This window comes from Augochlora pura, chromosome 9, assembly GCF_028453695.1.
Source record: "Augochlora pura isolate Apur16 chromosome 9, APUR_v2.2.1, whole genome shotgun sequence".
NCBI classification, from domain to species: Eukaryota; Metazoa; Arthropoda; class Insecta; order Hymenoptera; family Halictidae; genus Augochlora; species Augochlora pura.
In genome coordinates, this window is record NC_135780.1 from 9505160 (window position 1) to 9522036 (window position 16877).

The 16877-nt window shown below is 34.9% G+C and overlaps 5 protein-coding genes across 23 annotated transcripts; 3 read left to right on the top strand and 2 right to left on the bottom strand.

Moving 5' to 3' along the window:
* The first annotated feature begins 900 nt into the window (after nucleotides 1-900).
* On the top strand, nucleotides 901-2714 carry Mterf3 (mitochondrial transcription termination factor 3). Of its 2 annotated transcripts, XM_078190425.1 has the most exons (3): nucleotides 901-1152; nucleotides 1222-2267; nucleotides 2352-2714. In XM_078190425.1, exons 1-3 carry the CDS (start codon nucleotides 1145-1147, stop codon nucleotides 2627-2629), a joined length of 1332 nt encoding a protein of 443 aa, XP_078046551.1. In that variant the 5' UTR covers nucleotides 901-1144; the 3' UTR covers nucleotides 2630-2714. The 2 variants fall into 2 exon arrangements, with proteins under 2 accessions (XP_078046551.1, XP_078046550.1); XM_078190424.1 differs by having other exon boundaries at nucleotides 901-2267.
* On the bottom strand, nucleotides 2489-6002 carry LOC144474980 (endoplasmic reticulum-Golgi intermediate compartment protein 3). Of its 4 annotated transcripts, none has more exons than XM_078190429.1 (8): nucleotides 5942-6002; nucleotides 5256-5414; nucleotides 5062-5178; nucleotides 4938-4978; nucleotides 4810-4874; nucleotides 4516-4739; nucleotides 4279-4407; nucleotides 2489-3253 (listed from the first exon to the last, which is right to left on the bottom strand). In XM_078190429.1, the coding sequence occupies exons 2-8, from the start codon at nucleotides 5389-5391 to the stop codon at nucleotides 2919-2921; spliced, it is 1047 nt and encodes a 348-aa protein (XP_078046555.1). In that variant the 5' UTR covers nucleotides 5392-5414; nucleotides 5942-6002; the 3' UTR covers nucleotides 2489-2918. The 4 variants fall into 4 exon arrangements, with proteins under 4 accessions (XP_078046555.1, XP_078046552.1, XP_078046553.1 ...); XM_078190426.1 differs by having other exon boundaries at nucleotides 5824-6002; XM_078190427.1 differs by having other exon boundaries at nucleotides 5817-6002.
* On the top strand, nucleotides 3474-4321 carry LOC144474982 (reactive oxygen species modulator 1). Its single transcript, XM_078190430.1, has 3 exons — nucleotides 3474-3624; nucleotides 3857-3993; nucleotides 4067-4321. Exons 2-3 carry the CDS (start codon nucleotides 3863-3865, stop codon nucleotides 4173-4175), a joined length of 240 nt encoding a protein of 79 aa, XP_078046556.1. The 5' UTR covers nucleotides 3474-3624; nucleotides 3857-3862; the 3' UTR covers nucleotides 4176-4321.
* A 340-nt stretch (nucleotides 6003-6342) lies between the features above and the next one.
* On the top strand, nucleotides 6343-11737 carry Pli (E3 ubiquitin-protein ligase pellino). Of its 4 annotated transcripts, none has more exons than XM_078189975.1 (8): nucleotides 6343-6767; nucleotides 8273-8451; nucleotides 9082-9264; nucleotides 9342-9573; nucleotides 9643-9843; nucleotides 9925-10212; nucleotides 10299-10630; nucleotides 10720-11737. In XM_078189975.1, the coding sequence occupies exons 2-8, from the start codon at nucleotides 8417-8419 to the stop codon at nucleotides 10844-10846; spliced, it is 1398 nt and encodes a 465-aa protein (XP_078046101.1). In that variant the 5' UTR covers nucleotides 6343-6767; nucleotides 8273-8416; the 3' UTR covers nucleotides 10847-11737. The 4 variants fall into 4 exon arrangements, with proteins under 4 accessions (XP_078046101.1, XP_078046102.1, XP_078046104.1 ...); XM_078189976.1 differs by having other exon boundaries at nucleotides 8294-8451; XM_078189977.1 differs by lacking the exon at nucleotides 6343-6767 and adding an exon at nucleotides 7846-7952 and having other exon boundaries at nucleotides 8294-8451.
* LOC144474757 (putative RNA-binding protein Alsin2) lies at nucleotides 11137-16810 on the bottom strand. Of its 12 annotated transcripts, none has more exons than XM_078189988.1 (9): nucleotides 16614-16657; nucleotides 16347-16441; nucleotides 14718-14835; nucleotides 14522-14647; nucleotides 13683-14440; nucleotides 13486-13551; nucleotides 12898-12996; nucleotides 12047-12807; nucleotides 11137-11952 (listed from the first exon to the last, which is right to left on the bottom strand). In XM_078189988.1, the coding sequence occupies exons 5-9, from the start codon at nucleotides 13719-13721 to the stop codon at nucleotides 11874-11876; spliced, it is 1044 nt and encodes a 347-aa protein (XP_078046114.1). In that variant the 5' UTR covers nucleotides 13722-14440; nucleotides 14522-14647; nucleotides 14718-14835; nucleotides 16347-16441; nucleotides 16614-16657; the 3' UTR covers nucleotides 11137-11873. The 12 variants fall into 12 exon arrangements, with proteins under 12 accessions (XP_078046114.1, XP_078046111.1, XP_078046113.1 ...); XM_078189985.1 differs by having other exon boundaries at nucleotides 13683-14094; nucleotides 14361-14440; nucleotides 14522-14835; XM_078189987.1 differs by having other exon boundaries at nucleotides 13683-13937; nucleotides 14361-14444; nucleotides 14522-14835.
* Between the last annotated feature and the right edge of the window lie 67 nt (nucleotides 16811-16877).

Genomic DNA, 16877 nt, shown 5'->3' on the forward strand with positions numbered 1-16877 from the left:
AAATAAAAATTCTACAAGCTGGCCGCCCTGGATATAGACCGAGGTCTAACAGCGCTGTTTTTTCTAGACAGAGATGGTGTTTCACGGTCTTATGCTGCGAGGTCAAGTACCTCCGACTATCTCGTTTAGACAAACGTGATTTGAATCGCAACGCTAATTACTATTTCGAAAACTTGTAATTCCAATTAGACTCGCGAATCTAAGAAAACACCGCGAATGCCACACTGCGGAGCATTGCAGCTCCGGCATGGGTCCTGAAAAACGAATGCTGCTACTGCAACTCGATCATTTCGCGACGCTAATTTTGAATTTGATTCAAAGGCAAATACTCTAATACAAAAATCGCGATGTGCCCATCCGAGCTGTTCGTTGGGACGGCGAGGCTTGTCCATTGTTGCGGCGTCGGCGTGTGTTACCCCCAGAATGAGTGGCGCCACTCGTACGTTAGATTTCATCATCATAAAAAATTATGTTCCCGTTAATATTTTTTAATGGAATAAAGCTTAAATTAAAGCTGAAGACACCTACTTTACAACCGCATATACGATACATCAAGCGTCATAGGGAAAAATTTGCCAATATAAAGAACACTAACATTACCCTTAGGATGAGTGGCGCCACAGATAAGTTAGATTTCAACATCATGAAAAATTATGTTCCCGTGAATCTTTTTCAATGCAATATAGCTTAAAATAAAGCTGAAAGCATCTACTTTACAACGGCATATATTAGATACATCAAGCTTCGTAAGGAAGAATTTGTCAACATAAAGGACACTAATATTACCCCCAGGTAATTTAGTAGTATTTTCATAAAATTGAAGATGAAAATTAATACATATGACGTAAACTAATATAGGTTGCATAGGTGGGGCAATAGTGGGGTCATGTAGATGGGGAAAGGGAGGGAAAAAATTGTTCGTCGAGGGATTTTTCCTGACAGCTCGGATTAGGAGTGCAAAATTATGGAAGAGGTTGACTGGAATCCCGCATGACAGTACTATAGTAATACATACCTCTATAACGAAGTGGCACACTAATCGCCTAAAAAGTACGCGCGCGATTCTTGCTGAAATTGTCATTTAAAAAGTAGAAGAATCATTACCATTGAAATAAAAACAATTATAAGGAGGAAAACCTATTTTATGTTAAAGTAAGAAGGTGTTACATTTTATATAAAGTGATAAGATATATGACTGACCACAGTTATGACATTGTTTAGATCATACAATGGTCTTCGCCTAACCTATACACAAATTAATGGGATTACGAATTGTTTACGTTATAATGGTTTGCCTAATTCCAATTTCCATAAAAATCTCACAACTAAATTTGATGAACAAAAAACGTCCAATCAAATCTTCAAGAATTGTTCCTCATCGAAAGATACCGCATCTAATACTACAAGAGGTTATGTCGAGGTTCCGAAAATTGAAAATTCTGAACCTAACAATGTAAATATAGAGTGCAATGAAAACGTAACAGGAAAAGAAAGCGTGAAAGAATATGTTATGGGAATGGATGATACATTAGACGAATATGATACAAATAAGACTGTACAAGAATCTTTGAGCAGATCTAACTTAAAAGAGATTACATTACTGGATAAATATGATCTTAAATTCAACGATGCTATACAAAATATAGGCGAGAAGTTACCAAGCCCATTGGATAAGTGCAATGAAGACCTTTCTCATATAGGACCTTATGTTACCCCAACTTTCAACTTTGCAAAATTTGCAGATGATTCAGTTACCCTTCAAAAGTTGATAAATTTGGGTGTAGAATTGTATAAATTAGAAAGAAACAGAGATTTAGTTGAAATGTTCTTGAGCCTAGACTTTGACAGGGATATGAAACCTTACATAACATTCTTACATGATTGCGGCGTACAACCAGAAGATCTTGGCAAAGTTATCATGAAAAATCCAAAAATCTTTAAAGAGGATATGGATGATCTTCGCACAAGGATAAGATATTTAATAGCTCATGAATTTAACCCTCAAATGATACAAAAGATTGTAACCAGTAATCCAAGTTGGTTGTTCTTTAAAACGCAAGAAATAGATAGAAGATTGGGTTATTTTCAATCGAATTTCAAATTAAATGGCGCTAAGCTAAGGTATTTAGCAGCAAAATGTCCCAGACTTATAACATACGATATGATGCATGTAAAAGAGAATAGTTTTTCTGTGAAAGAGGAAATGGGTTTCAATCTAACTGAAACACAACGTATCCTGTTGAATACACCTTATGTTTGGATAAACAGTAAGTATTAAATGAATATCATGGACACAGTAACTAATATTACATTAAGTAATGTTTTTAAAATAACTATGATTATGATTGTAGGTAGATCAAAAATAGTTAATGCCTTCGATTATATACACAATCAGATGAATATACCACATAATCTGATAGCCATGCAATCAACTGCTTTAACGTGCAGAAAAAAGAGGATCCATCAAAGACATCAATTTTTGGTAGAGTTAAAGCGGAACCAATACGATCCTACAAAACCACTATATGTATCGTTGAAGGACGTAATTGGTAGCACCGATATTGAATTTTGTAAAAATGTGGCAAAAGCCTCTATTGAAACATACAATCTGTTTCTAAAAGCCATTTAATTTAAGTAAATACGAGGTTTGTTAGCAGTGTAACTTTTATTGTGTATATACTTAAATATTAAATTTTCTTAAGTATGTCTACAAATTTTTATGTACAATTCTATATGTCACAGAGAAGTATTTAAGCCATGTTCACAATTTTATCTTAGTCAAAGTAAAGAAACATATACTGAAATGCATTGATTTACATTCTTTCGATCGTTTTTTTTATACGAATCTTATACATCACAAATGCATACTGTTATTTATCTTCTGTAATACTTTTTAACGTTTGTCCATAAAAAAAGCTTCAATTGTACTTCCCTAGCTCTATCTTTTTCTGTATCGCTTTAACGGAGTGATAAAGTAACGAATCAACTAATCCAGCAACGGTAAAAACACCGCCGATGATCGCGCACGCATTCGTTGCAAAATGACTGAATGATTTCGCTTTTTCTGTATACTTTACCATAAGTGGACTGAGTTCGTAGCTAAAATATATCCCAGGCATTACGGACTCGCCAAACACTGATACTTTTCTGACGTGCCGTGTCACCGAAAATTGATTTGTTAACACAGTTGAACCATCGGCTCGAACATAGGTCGTAGGCACAATTTTGATATAATAATAAAACATCATTGCCCCTGCAAAATGAAAAAAAAAAGAAAATAACGGAAAGTTAATATAGAGATACAATTCAAATGTTTATAAAATACCAAAATATAGTTTTCATATTTCGCATGTCAAAATTTAAAGTACAAAAGCGTCTAATAAATTGTCGGAAATTGACAATTCAAAAAGCCCGCCATTGATAAGTGTATCAGGCGAGGAACGGAAGTAACGAAAACAGTCGTTGTCGCACATGCCGGAAAATACTAACATGGCGCTTACCTTTCCGCACAATCTCAATGGTGAAATGTGTTAACAAAATTCTTCGAAAAATTTGTAAATCAGACATAAAGAAGTACGAAGAAACGTAAACGCAATTCAAGATTTTACGACGCACGTTTAAAATGTGAGTGTATTATAATAATTAATTCATTAAATTACTAAGTAAATAAAATTTCTTTGAAAAATATAAAAATTTTTTTTAAACAAATGTTTTTAGAAAATTACATGTAACCGATTGATATTGTGTTAAAATGTAAATTTGAAATGAAGTTGTTAATTTGGTGTTAATTCATTTTGATCGCAGCAAGCGAGATAGGTTAGGGGAACATACATTATCACATAAATTGTATTTGTAGAGTAAAATGCCGGTCGTGCCAGGAGGAGTGTATCAACAAACTCCTTCATGTTGGGATAGAATGAAAATGGGTTTTATGATTGGATTTTGCGTTGGTATGGCCTCTGGTGCTTTGTTTGGGGGATTCTCTTCATTTAGGTATATTTTTATCTAATTTAAACCAATTTATATGATAATATAGTCTAGATGGTAATGAAACATTTATTATCAGGTATGGATTAAGAGGAAGGGAACTGATAAACAACGTCGGGAAGGTGATGCTTCAAGGTGGTGGAACATTTGGTACATTTATGGCCATAGGGACTGGGATACGATGCTAAGATTTGAGAACTGTTAAGTTTATACTTTAGGACGCAGAGGATTGTAGCAAGATATCACTTTGTTCATTTCTTAATAAAAAGGTTTCTAAGGAGCAAGGCATACCTTCCATTGCAAGTGCAACAGTATCGTCCATGGGGTTTGTCTTTCCTGGGATGTTCAATCCAAAACTTAAGTGACGTATTTTATGGGTCATGTTAAACTGAGCCGATGTGTATGGTTGGGCATCGTGCACTGTAAATCATTATTATCATATTGCTATTGTATAATAGACATTAGAAACGTTAAAACAAGAATAGAAACATTAATTTGGATAGGAGATAAATTGTCCATTTAATTTACCGTGTACATGATTAACAGAAAAACTATCGCCAGGTGCAATGTGGAAACTTCCTCCTACTCTATTCACCTCCATATATCCATAAATCTGACATCCTTGGGTAAAAGTGTTTTTATATTTCTCTATTGATTTGTCATTTTGACATTGTTTTATGTCTGCTGGGTCAGGTGGTGCCCATGTCTTCACTCTGTAGGCTTCTCTTACATCCTCGCAAGTGTTACAGCACCTACACAATAGTTTTAATTAGTTGTATAAAGTTTATCCACAGTATATTCTAAATTGTTTATATACTATACTTAATAGATGCACTGGCAGCTCCATAACAGTCCCCGCATGTTTTAGGAGTACTACTTTCCTCTGTCTACAAGAAGTAATTACTTTTTTATATGTTTTTAAAATAGAATAATTTAAATAAATAACAAACCTTCGCTATGGTTTTATTAAGGGCTTTTGTATCAGTAATATCTGTAATAAAACAAGTTACAAGATACAAAAATAATTATATTATTTAATTTTAAATCTTTTTTAATATGAATAATTATGCATACCTGTCTTCTGTGGACTTTCTATGGGTTTCCCATTCAGATCTAAGCGTCTTTTAAATATATTGTGTTCTATCTGCAAGTGCTGTTCACCGGTAGTATCCATAGCATCTATTGATAAAACTGAAAGATAAACATTTTAGTAGGAGTGTTATTACTATCACCTATAAGATACTATACTAAAAAAAATATTTACATACGTTCACAAGATATTGTGGGAACTATGATGTCTAAATTAATTCTCAATTTGGAACCTCTTGAGGTATCCACAAATAGTTCTTCGCTAAGGGTTGGTGTGAGATAATAATTAACTTCGGATAAAAACAACATTCCCATTATAATGGTGCTAATGATAGTCACTGGAAACACAATGATTGCACATGATGAATGTATAGGTTATGAATTATATTTACCAATTGAACAAACATAAACATCAAGAGGTGAGAAACATCGATAAATATAATGGATAGAAGATGATGCGTCAGTGAGTAATTAGTGCCAAAAGGAATATAAGTTTTCGGTCGGAAGTATATGAAAAGATCACAAATTTATACAGAAATGCCGAATTTAAGGTTATTTTGATACCAATAACGGCAGGTGTGATGTTCTAGATAACAATCGAAATAAAATATAAAAATACGAATCATTCAAAGTATTTCTAACATTAAAAAATTAAGCATGTTTATCAGTAAACATTGGATGTAGCACAAAGCTGAATTTTGACAAACAGTAACCATAGGAAGTTTGACAAGAAACGTTACACTTTACCGATGGCACCACTAAAAGTTCGCACCAGGATATCTGCTTCATCGCGCACTTTTGGATGTACGTCTAATTGCCGCAATATTTGCATTTTTTACGGCCGAAGAAAACCGCCAACACGTACCGTAAGCGTAACCAAAACTACGTTCAGCGGCGTAACTTTTTCCCGCAACCGCAACTGACAACGTGACAATGCGACAACCCCGGAAACGTGGCAGACGGCAGAATGTCATTGGCAGTCCCAGTGCATCAACTGCATCCGGTTACCAATCACAACTATGAACAGATTTGTTGTGTTTACGTCGAATGCTTTAGCCAGAACAATGGTGATAAGCACTTGATTAAAGAATCCTTTATTGTACAAGATACTTGTTTATCAATATCATACTGTTTATATAAATACATTCTATTTGTCCTTTGTTACCAAGTTCTTAAGAAATTTGCAACCCTCTAGTGGCAGGTTCGAAGACCATAGCAAGGAGAGATATTTTTTGTGTGGCTGATTTCCAACAAGTCTCCACTCATTGAACATCGTTTAACGTGGGTTGTCTCGATGCGTATAGTTTATGAGAGACACACACAAATAATCGGTGCGTCAAGCGATTATCGATAGAATAAATCGGTGTTTCGTTTCGCTGTGAACTTTTTTTGTTGGAATTCGCTCGGTACTGTGTCGATTTTCTCAGTCGGTTTCATTAGTGGCCGTAATACCTGAGCGCATCGCGATCATGTATAATAGGATCGTCAGCGCGAGATTGGTGGAGCAGCGTACGAACCTAGTAACGGTGTAATTTAGAAATGGAAAATTAAATTAAAGCTAAACAGAGTGGACAAATGATTTTTGTATACCGTTAGGCTCGTGATCAACGATCAAAACGGGTGGCTGTTGTCGCGAGTCTCGAACATACAGCGATACCGTTTTTGAACGCAGAGCTCAGCATGGTGATACGGTAAATAACTCATCGTTTCTGGATACCTAGGTTAATTAATGTTGCTTACGCATTGCGACTCCTCCGCAATGTCTTTCTCGCTTCCGATCATATCACAAGTTTTTCCGTCTAGCCGGTCAATTTTCCGATCATTTTCGGTTCACTGATCAACAATATATGGGTGCGTGTATGCATGTGCGCGCGCGCGCTCACCTCTGTGTATTTCTAACTATGATTATGTATATATGTATACATATATGTATATCTGTATATCAGTTACTGATATCCGTATATACATATCATTTAAATGTTAATCAAATATATTCAAATCAATCAAGCTGAACGAAATCATAATAGAATTTGTACCTAAAAGATATCTTATTTTGTTCTAGTATAAACAATTGGTAAATACTAGTAGTGCCAAGCAATCAATCCAACTAGATTCTTATGCTTTATGTAAATTAAAAGAGTGCATTTATTGACATATCATGTAACTTATATCATAATATATGCATGTGTGAATTTATTTATTTAAGAAGTTCCAAGAACAAGTTTCCTTTATAATTTTGGTAATTGCAAGACAAGAAATCTGATATAGGCGATTTTGACCTGTCTGCTAATATTCTAGTATTAATTGCTTTAATTCTTAATAGAACAAAATAAAAGTATGTGTGCCTTTGTGTTGATTAATATTCACAATTAACAAATACCTTTGGAACTCTAAGAAATACATCTTTCATTTAACTTAGTGCATGCATCCATAGAGTTATATTTATTTTATTTGCTTCGTATAATATACTATTTGGATACAGTGTGAAAGGCACAAAAACTACATTTTCATGTAATTATTTACAAAGTATAATATATACTTTGAAAAGCCTAAATTTGTTGGAAGTATTTAGATTATAGTTTCAGTGAGCAAATTATTTTATCTATAAAAATATAAGAAGTTCTACAGAAAACAAAGGATGTAATTGTATAAAGAAATGTTGATGGAAAGATTCTGCATACAATGTGGTTGTTGTATAGTTATTTTTGGAGTAATCTTTACCTCGTAAACAATGATAGGATCAATTGGTGCAGTATTTTGATAAGAACAAACACCTAGATAAGATAATGATTTAGCTGTTCAATAAGTGTAACTGGACTATATTAACTATGTTTATGGATTTACTGGAACTACATAGTAATTTCATGAGGGAGCAGGTAATTAAAGTAAAAGAATAGTATAATTCTTATGCACTAAACCATGGCTGTATCTCCAATCGTGTTCATACATACATTAATATATAGGAACAGACAGTTATTCACAGAAAGTAACATGTAAATTTATATTCATACGTAAAGATATTAAAATAATTCTACTGTTTATTGCCTATAAATATAGTTGATTTATAAATATGCCTTAGTGCCTCAATAATTAGCTAACTAATATGTTTCCTGTGTCTTTATCTAGAAAAATAAGAACACATCAAAACATATAATAGTTTAGACATCATCGTTACACTGAATGTTTCTTATTACAGATTGTAATTACCAATTTGCAGCTTCCCGCGTTGCACTTGCTCACATTTGATCAGCCGCGTGAAGATACTAAACACTGTCTGTCCTTATGAGTATCTTTTGAAGTACTGTGGAAGTAGTAATCTGTAAATTTTACTCGAAGGAGGATGCCAGTAACTAAACGTATTCCATGCCCCTTGCGGTAAGTAAGTGGTTTACGTATTACATACTATAGGCCAAATCCAAGAGATCTATGTAGATAGATTGCTTAGCTTTACATACTACATATGTACTTCAAACATTTTGTCCAAGAAAAAGTAGAACAAACAGTGAACATTATTTTATTTTATGTAATGCATCTGTTTATCTTTCACATGAATTACAAAATAGTTTATTAGAATTTTACTTTAGTGTGTAACAACATATACTTTCTGGCTTATGAGAACTATGTTACTGACATCCACCTTCTTAATTAGAATAAGTAGGGCAATTTACCTAACAACTGTCAATGTAACTTTGTCTCATGGTATGTACAATGGATATACAGGTATAAAGGCATTTTAACATTTTCAAAACATTCAGTATCAAAGAAATGCAAATCTAGATACTTCCACTATAGTGTAGGAGAATTATTATGAAATTCCTCTTGATTTTTATAAGTGAATATGGAACCTTTACTTGATAACTAAGTACCGTCAAAAGTAAATGGTTCTATAATAGTAGATAGCAAATACTTTTATAAGAAACACATATATAAAATGAGATTAATTGTGAAATTTCTGTCGAAGCAATATAGATTGTTGTGTATAAAATCTGATCACATTTTTTTCAGATCTGACGGTGGCAGCAGTGAAAGCCCATTACTTGTGGAAGAAGGAGAAACAGTTGGTGCCCCCCATAGTCCACGCAGTAAACATAATCATAGTCATTCACATGCCAATCCTCATAGGTCACACAGTTATCGCCATGAAAAACCGAAGCAGCTAGTAAAATATGGAGAATTAGTTATTCTAGGGTAAGTCATAGTCAATTTCTGTTACATTATATAATGATATCTGTAGAATTACCATTAAATAAATGAGTGTTCTGCAGATACAATGGATTCCTCCCACCAGGAGACAGAGGAAGACGAAGAAGTAAGTTCGTCTTATTTAGGAGGCCTGCACCAAATGGTGTAAAACGCAGCAAACATTATATCGTAAAAACGCCTCATAGTTCACAAGCTATCCTCAACACTAAACAACATTCAATTTCATACACGTTATCCCGAAATCAAGCAGTTATTGTAGAGTATACCGAGGATGAAGGGACCGATATGTTTCAGGTGAGCATACAGTTGAATATTTTTCAAGCTATTCAAGCACATTTGCCTTGCCTCATTTATAAATTGTAGGTCGGACGATCCTCCGAATCTCCAATTGATTTCGTAGTTATGGACACATGTGCAGGAGGTAGCGACGGGTCGAACGAAGGACGCGTTGCTCAGAGTACAATCAGCAGGTTTGCTTGTCGAATTCTAGCCGACCGTGCGGATCCTAGAATCGCAAGAATATATGCAGCAGGTTTTGATAGTTCAAGGAATATCTTCTTAGGGGTTAGTGTCCTTATTACACTATTATAGTTGGCCTTTGTTTCACTCTGCTTATAATGAATAACGTTGCACTTTTCACTACAGGAAAAAGCTACAAAATGGCAAGAAAATCGTGAGATCGATGGACTTACTACGAACGGCGTATTGATAATGCACCCGCGAGGTCAGTTTTGCGGTGGCGAAGCACAATGTGGTTTCTGGAGAGAAGTTAGTGTGGGAGGTGGAGTATTTTCGTTAAGAGAAAGTCGAAGTGCTCAACAAAAAGGAAATGTCGTGGAGGATGAAAATAATATTTTGCAAGATGGAACGCTTATCGACCTGTGCGGTGCTACACTGCTTTGGAGATCGGCTGAAGGACTTGCTAAGTCTCCGGTAAAAATATAAAGCGCTTTGAATATTCAAATTAGATTGCCAGATATATACCGTTTATTTAATACGATCGTTTGCAATCATTATAGACGAAACATGACTTGGAGGAATTAGTTGACGCCATAAACGCCGGAAGACCACAATGTCCAGTGGGTCTAAATACATTAGTCATACCACGTAAAGCAGCTGCAGACTCGACTCAACAACAGCCATACGTTTACTTGAAATGCGGTCACGTACAAGGTCACCATGACTGGGGCCAAGAAAAGGACAAAGCTACGAGAAGATGTCCGATGTGTTTAGTAGCCGGTTCGGTAGTCAAACTTTCTATGGGAATAGAACCTGCATTTTATGTCGATTGTGGCCCACCTACTTACGCATTTAGGCCTTGTGGACATATGGCTACAGAGAAAACTGTCAAGTCGGTATATTCGTCTTGTCGATCTTATTTACTCGTGTCTAGAATGGATTATATTAGTCATACCTGTTATATATTTAATCTTGTTATAGGTATTGGGAAAAAGTAGCGATACCGCATGGTACAAATGGTTATATCGCAATTTGTCCGTTTTGCGCAGTCCCCCTTGAAGGAACCCCAGGATACGTGAAACTCATTTTTCAAGATAATGTAGATTGAGGTTCATTTACTATACGGTCGTGAGTATTTGTAGAGATCATTAACTTCTTATAAAGTGCAAGGATTATTAAAATTAATGAAATGTAAATAATCTTAATACAAGTATATAAACAAAGTTCTGTTTCTCTTCCTTGATATGAATTTAAGCAAAATTTTATATGTACAAATAGCTCCACGATAATTATTAAGTAAATGGCTCTTGAAATAAACATCCCTTCTTATACAGTATTATTCATATATATATTAATTTTCTAAATGCACTGTCGAATTACTAGTTTAAGTTAACAATGTACATTTCCAAAACAGATCACTTTTATTTTATACCATTATAAAAAGAAGCGTTTGTCCTCTTTTTGTAAATTATTAAGAAAAACATTGTTATTGTTATTTATATTTGTTTTCTAATTATTCGTATTCTCTCGTTTCGTACCTACTACTTTTGAAATAAATAGTCCATTCAAAGATTTACTCCATCATGATTTTCTTTCTTTTTTTTTTAATTTTTTATATTATAATTGGTACATGTTTGTGTAATAATGCGGTTTCAACAAGAATTACCGAAACGTATATATTTTCGAATATATTTTCATTTTACGCCCATATATAATTATCGCATAAGTAATCATATTATAAATATGCAACATCTCCTAATTACGTGGAATTACATTTCATTCTATTCTTATGTACACGAAATAATAACTAGATTTAAAAGTATATTGTATCAAGAGCAAATGTAGAATAAGGGTATTAATATATTGATATCTAGTAAATTCAATCCTGTTCTTATGTTAACAGGAATGTGCTTAGTTTTACATAAAAGATATCTCGGAATATTGGTGTTTTCTTTTCTCCTTGAATAAGATGTGACTGACAATGTTAAAAAATTCAGTTTCCTTTAAGAAAAAATTATTCATATTCAGTGAGACCGTGTTTTTTGTTTTTACATGTACTGTGCACAAGTAAGCACGTGTGACTTTTAATATGAAGAAAAAATGATTGAGCATAATTATATTAATGTCAACTGATTTTATCTTTTTCGATCATTAGATCCGCTACGGCGAGACCGAGATCGTCGGTTACGGCTACTACTGCGCGAACGTTTAGATCTGAAACAATTCAAGTGTATAATCATTGAATGATGTTGAATGGATCATAAAACTATTTTTTTCGCATAACCATGTTCCATTAACATCGACTTACCTCTTTCCACGACTGCGGCTGCGAGATCGTGACTTTCTCCTATCTCTGTCTCTGCGTTCACGATCACGATCGCGGTCTCGATCACGCTCGCGGTCGCGATCCCTTTCACGATCACGGTCGCGTTCGCGATCACGATCACGGTCGCGATCACGTTCACGGTCACGGTCACGGTCGCGTTCTCGATCACGCTCGCGATCCTTTTCTCTGTAACCCAATCCTCCGCGTCGATCAGATCTATCGCGATCTCTGTCGCGGTCATCTCTATCCCTGTCTCTTCGTCTATCTAACAACGACTCGCGTTTCTCTTTACGTCTTTCTTCTACGGTTTTCTGAAGTTCTGCCAATTTTTCACGAATCTTGATGAAACCCAAATGAAGTTTCCCACCAAAATGGTCAGCAAGTCGTCTGTCGTTATCGTGAATGCCAAGATATGCGCTGCATACTTCGCATACCCTCAATTTTTGTTGTTGGTAACTGGATGCCGGCATGCTATTGCGGTATTCTTGCTCAGCTTCGTTCTTCTTTTTTCGCAACTCGTCTATCTCACCCATAAGCTTCATGGATTCCTCCACGAAACCTTCTTCTCCGAGCTGCTCAGCCTTGGCCAATTTTTTACCGATTTCTTCTGCGAGAACGTGAACGTTATTTGCTTTCGCTGCAACCTCAGCACTAAGCTCTTCTTGAGTTTCTGCTAATCGTTGTTTCGCTTGCTCTGTACGACGATCACAATCGGCAATAAAATTCTGTAGGTGTTCCATGGCCTTGAAACGAAACAGAAACATTTGATTAGAGTACGGTGTGTATTAATGTCCTAAATTACTTTGACGTTACTATACAAGTCTGATACTCACATCGATGTCATAAAAATGGTCTTTCTTCTTTTGCGCGGCTTCATAGTCCGCCCGTAGGGCCAAGTCGTGAATCTGGGGGCATTCTCCCAGGTCCATGCGCTGCGATTTACAAATCATGCGTTAGGTTTTATGTATTTTATAACCGAGAGCCTTATTCTTTTTGTTTATGTAATCCCTCCCAAGTTGTTCTATGAGATCTTATTGCATCTTAATTCGCTCTTCATAACAGATAACATAGTTAATACTTGACAATTACACAAATAATTTTTGTTATGCGCAGTAACAATAACAGAAGTTAAAAACCCTACTTTTACAAAAAAGTGTTATGGTCTAAAGATATTTTCAATACATGAATGTACAAATGGTTGCTCTTCTAGTAGGTACTATACATAGATAATATATATAGATATATGCACAAAATATATGGATATATATGTATATGTATACATATATATGCACATACATGTATATCTACGTATGCATGTATCAACTAATATCTCAATTACTTTTGTTTTGTTTCTTGTTTTTATCTTTCGGACAAAGTAAAAATGCAATTTTACAGATAAATATTTTGTTATGTTCACTTACAGAGTGGTAACACCTCTCCGCCTGACACGACAATGCGATGACAATGAAGCTACAATCAGCACACACCTTAAGTTCATATGTTCAATGTCTATGAAACAACTTACAGCCTAATAGTTTATTATACTATTTTAGATAGAACTCGAATTGTCTTAAATGAATCAATTCTAAATGATTTAGAAACTGAGTTCAATACGTACATCCAATGTTGAAGGAAATTTTTTTAACAGAACTGGCATGCTGTACAATTCTGCCTAATATTCTCACTGATATTCTTTTGTTCTTTTTTTATCTTTCTCCCCCTCATTCTCTTTCACTTTATTTTTTTTCTTTCGATCTGCTTTCATGCCACTTCTCAAGTTCATTCTTGGGCATGTTAATCAGTTTGCAAATTGCCAAAATAGATTTATGATTCTGAATTTTCCTTGTTGGTTGTCGGACGTGTTTTTTCATCTCTTTCAACAAAAACCGAGGTAGCACTGATTTAATCTAAGCATCAAGTTCTCTTTCGTTTACAATAAAACTACACATCTCTTTGGGGATCTCCCTAATGTTGTATGCTTCAAGCAGAAAAACCGAAACCGAAGAACTGGAACGAGTTTTACGTCTGTCCTGAAATACCGCTAGAGACACTAACATGATCTCTATCAATCGTTTTTGTTATTGGGGACAATATTTGCTTGAAATATTATGTCGCCAGTCTGAAATTCTCGTAAAGCTACGCGTGATATCTCTTTAAAAGACTAATCCAAATTTCATAGCGTATTAATGAATCAAGGAACGATTGAACAAAAAGTGTTATTGAGACGAAATGGAAGAATTTCCAAGATTCGAACGTGAAAATGTTTTTCGTTGGCAATTCGCATGGTCTTACTTACAGATTACTGCTTCATTTCCTGTACCCGTTACATCTCGTATCCCGAGAGGATGAATATAATTTCAAATGTAAACTTGATTTCTACCTGCCGTAAACGGCAATATTAGTAATTGGCGACAATAAGAGATATCGTCGTCTTGAATCAGCAATGGCGCTACTCACCAACATTAATCAGGCCATTCAGGGGTCTCGGAATTAATATTCGGCACTCAGCCTCGCCACCGTGGTTACCGGTAGAGGGGCTGAGGTGACCGTCCGCCTTAATCTCAATCGAATTAACACCTAGTACTTGAATTATGTTAAGGTAATCAAATTGTAGAATTGTAATACGTACGTCCTCTTCGCTTTCAGTACTTACAGTAACGCGCATGTGAGAGCGACAAGACAACACGACATATGAGCGGACAATACTCGCAACAATATTGTACAATGGATCAGATTGGAATTGCTTTTTTCCAGAGACTCTGGAAATAGAACTGTAGGTACATTGACATTAGTGAACCTGTGTATAGGTCATTCTCGCGAGTATTTGCCAGAAGTATTTTTCGTTTCTTTTTCCAAAAGTTTCTTTACTTTTTTACTTGCATTTCTTTTTTCATTTCTTTCAATTAATCGAGAATACACTTTACATTATTTTATATTATTTTAGGCGTTTGTTGTCAATTCTTTTGTGGACACCTACATGAAAAAATGTAAAAGGGTGCTTGCTAACTATAAAAGATACTTTTATTTAATAAAATAATTATGTTTTCTGAAATAAAATATTGAGACTTGACAGTACATAATTTCCTTATAATTTAATATTTTCACAATGGACAGAAATTGATTTTCTTTAACATTATTGCTATCTTATTTTAATATCAGACTAGGATTTAGTAAACTAAAAACATTTTATCTTTTTAGATACCGAGGAAGAGCTATATAAGACATTAATTTGAGATTTAACAAACACCCTTTGGACCAATTCGCACAAGATGACAAAGAAATGCGCGAAGCAGTATTACTGTGAAATGTATACTCCCATTTAGTTAGAGTATTTCTACTAAAATCTTATGGTTGTAATATCTGTGCTTTCCTGCGAGTATTATTCTTTCGTAATCGTATTAAGGTCTTTACTTGGAGAGTAGTTTGAAGTACAGCATCTTCCTTAATAATGTCAGGGAAAAAGTGGAAGTCTTTCATAAGTTAATGCTGTATAAGACATTTGATAAAGCTTCTATCGTGCATGTAGGTACACACTTCTTCTTGAAATTTTGATATATGATTAAATAGTCGATTCCACTTTTTCCCTCTTTTATGAGAATCTAAGGGATGATTCCATGTTGTTATCATAATATGCTGCCCCGTGTTGCACTTCAACGCCTATCTAGTGGGAATTGATCGGAATCAATTCTTGAAGCACAGTACGCAAACATCATCCTATTGTATGCAAATTGCAAAACTGATTCTTATTAGCTAGTATTCTGTGTAATCTGAGGATCTGATTAAACCAATCAATTGTGACAAAAAAGCACTATGCACAACGTATCATTGCTGAATTGAAAATTAATTTCTACTTTCAATAGAAAAAATATGCAGAAAAAGTATGGTTGCTCATATGTTATTTTGTGTTCATTATTTAAAGAAATCTATACCTTCCAAAAAAATATGAAACTGTTGTTACACGATTCAAAATGAAATTATAAAATGGGCAATCACTACAGACAGTCATAGGACAGACTTAGTGATCAAGAAATCTAAAAAGCTTAAGTTAATCTAATAACAGCATCAGAAAAACAAGCAGATGAGCTTGCTAATCAAATTAAAGCATTTGAATCGTCTAACTAAACAAGAAAATAGGAACATAGAAATAAAAGGAAATATCAGATTGCATTTGCGTTAATGCCGAGAAATATTAAAAGTTTATGAAAAATTCTCTACGACAGCGCATAGTGCCAATGGTATATCACCCGTATTCCAATATGTGATAATATCGTATTACACTCACCGTTGACGACAAGATTTCATGTGGACAGCACGCCAACAAAAAACTCTTGCACACCTTTGGATCGGAGTACTTCACTTGAAATTTGTTATTTTCACCTGAAAATATAAAATACGCATCAACAACAATGCCACATAACTAAATGTGCAGTTCATGTATTGACGAAGGTGTAGGCCACCATCTTGTATTTTTGTGGTAGATTTTAGACGATTGTAAATAACAGTATTGCAAGGAACGAGTTTCCTCTCCTTGCAAACGAGTAATACGTACCATTCCTCCCTGTGCCCATTAATTGGTCAAGCATAGCTCGCATTTGATCGTGAGCCGTCATTTTCCCGAGAAAGTTCAACAATCTCGATGCACTGTCAAAAATGGGGGAGAGCAATCAGCCACGCCGCCAGCCTTCGAGTTTCGACTTATCACCCGAATCGTATTTATCGATCAGAGTATCGTCGGAAACTGATCGTGTGCGCACTGCTCGGTTAGGAAAACATGGAAAACTTCCAAGCTATGGTAACGCTACGACCAATCACT

What these genes read in the sequence shown, in the direction of transcription:
- Mterf3 (XM_078190424.1), top strand. Translation starts at nt 1,208, where the DNA reads ATGACATTGTTTAGATCATACAATGGTCTTCGCCTAACCTATACACAA. An exon ending in ACCTTATGTTTGGATAAACA is followed by an intron (nt 2,268 to 2,351) that starts GTAAGTATTAAA and finishes TTATGATTGTAG; the next exon opens with GTAGATCAAAAATAGTTAAT.
- LOC144474757 (XM_078189979.1), bottom strand. Translation starts at nt 16,674, where the DNA reads ATGACGGCTCACGATCAAATGCGAGCTATGCTTGACCAATTAATGGGC. An exon ending in ATGAAATCTTGTCGTCAACG is followed by an intron (nt 12,997 to 16,346) that starts GTGAGTGTAATA and finishes TGTAAATCGCAG; the next exon opens with CGCATGGACCTGGGAGAATG. An exon ending in AGCCGCAGTCGTGGAAAGAG is followed by an intron (nt 11,953 to 12,046) that starts GTAAGTCGATGT and finishes GAATTGTTTCAG; the next exon opens with ATCTAAACGTTCGCGCAGTA.
- Pli (XM_078189975.1), top strand. Translation starts at nt 8,417, where the DNA reads ATGCCAGTAACTAAACGTATTCCATGCCCCTTGCG. An exon ending in CGTATTCCATGCCCCTTGCG is followed by an intron (nt 8,452 to 9,081) that starts GTAAGTAAGTGG and finishes CATTTTTTTCAG; the next exon opens with ATCTGACGGTGGCAGCAGTG. An exon ending in AAGGACTTGCTAAGTCTCCG is followed by an intron (nt 10,213 to 10,298) that starts GTAAAAATATAA and finishes CAATCATTATAG; the next exon opens with ACGAAACATGACTTGGAGGA.
- LOC144474982 (XM_078190430.1), top strand. Translation starts at nt 3,863, where the DNA reads ATGCCGGTCGTGCCAGGAGGAGTGTATCAACAAACTCCTTCATGTTGG. An exon ending in GGGGGATTCTCTTCATTTAG is followed by an intron (nt 3,994 to 4,066) that starts GTATATTTTTAT and finishes ATTTATTATCAG; the next exon opens with GTATGGATTAAGAGGAAGGG.
- LOC144474980 (XM_078190426.1), bottom strand. Translation starts at nt 5,908, where the DNA reads ATGCAAATATTGCGGCAATTAGACGTACATCCAAAAGTGCGCGATGAA. An exon ending in AGAAAGTCCACAGAAGACAG is followed by an intron (nt 4,979 to 5,061) that starts GTATGCATAATT and finishes GTTTTATTACAG; the next exon opens with ATATTACTGATACAAAAGCC. An exon ending in TTAATAAAACCATAGCGAAG is followed by an intron (nt 4,875 to 4,937) that starts GTTTGTTATTTA and finishes TACTTCTTGTAG; the next exon opens with ACAGAGGAAAGTAGTACTCC.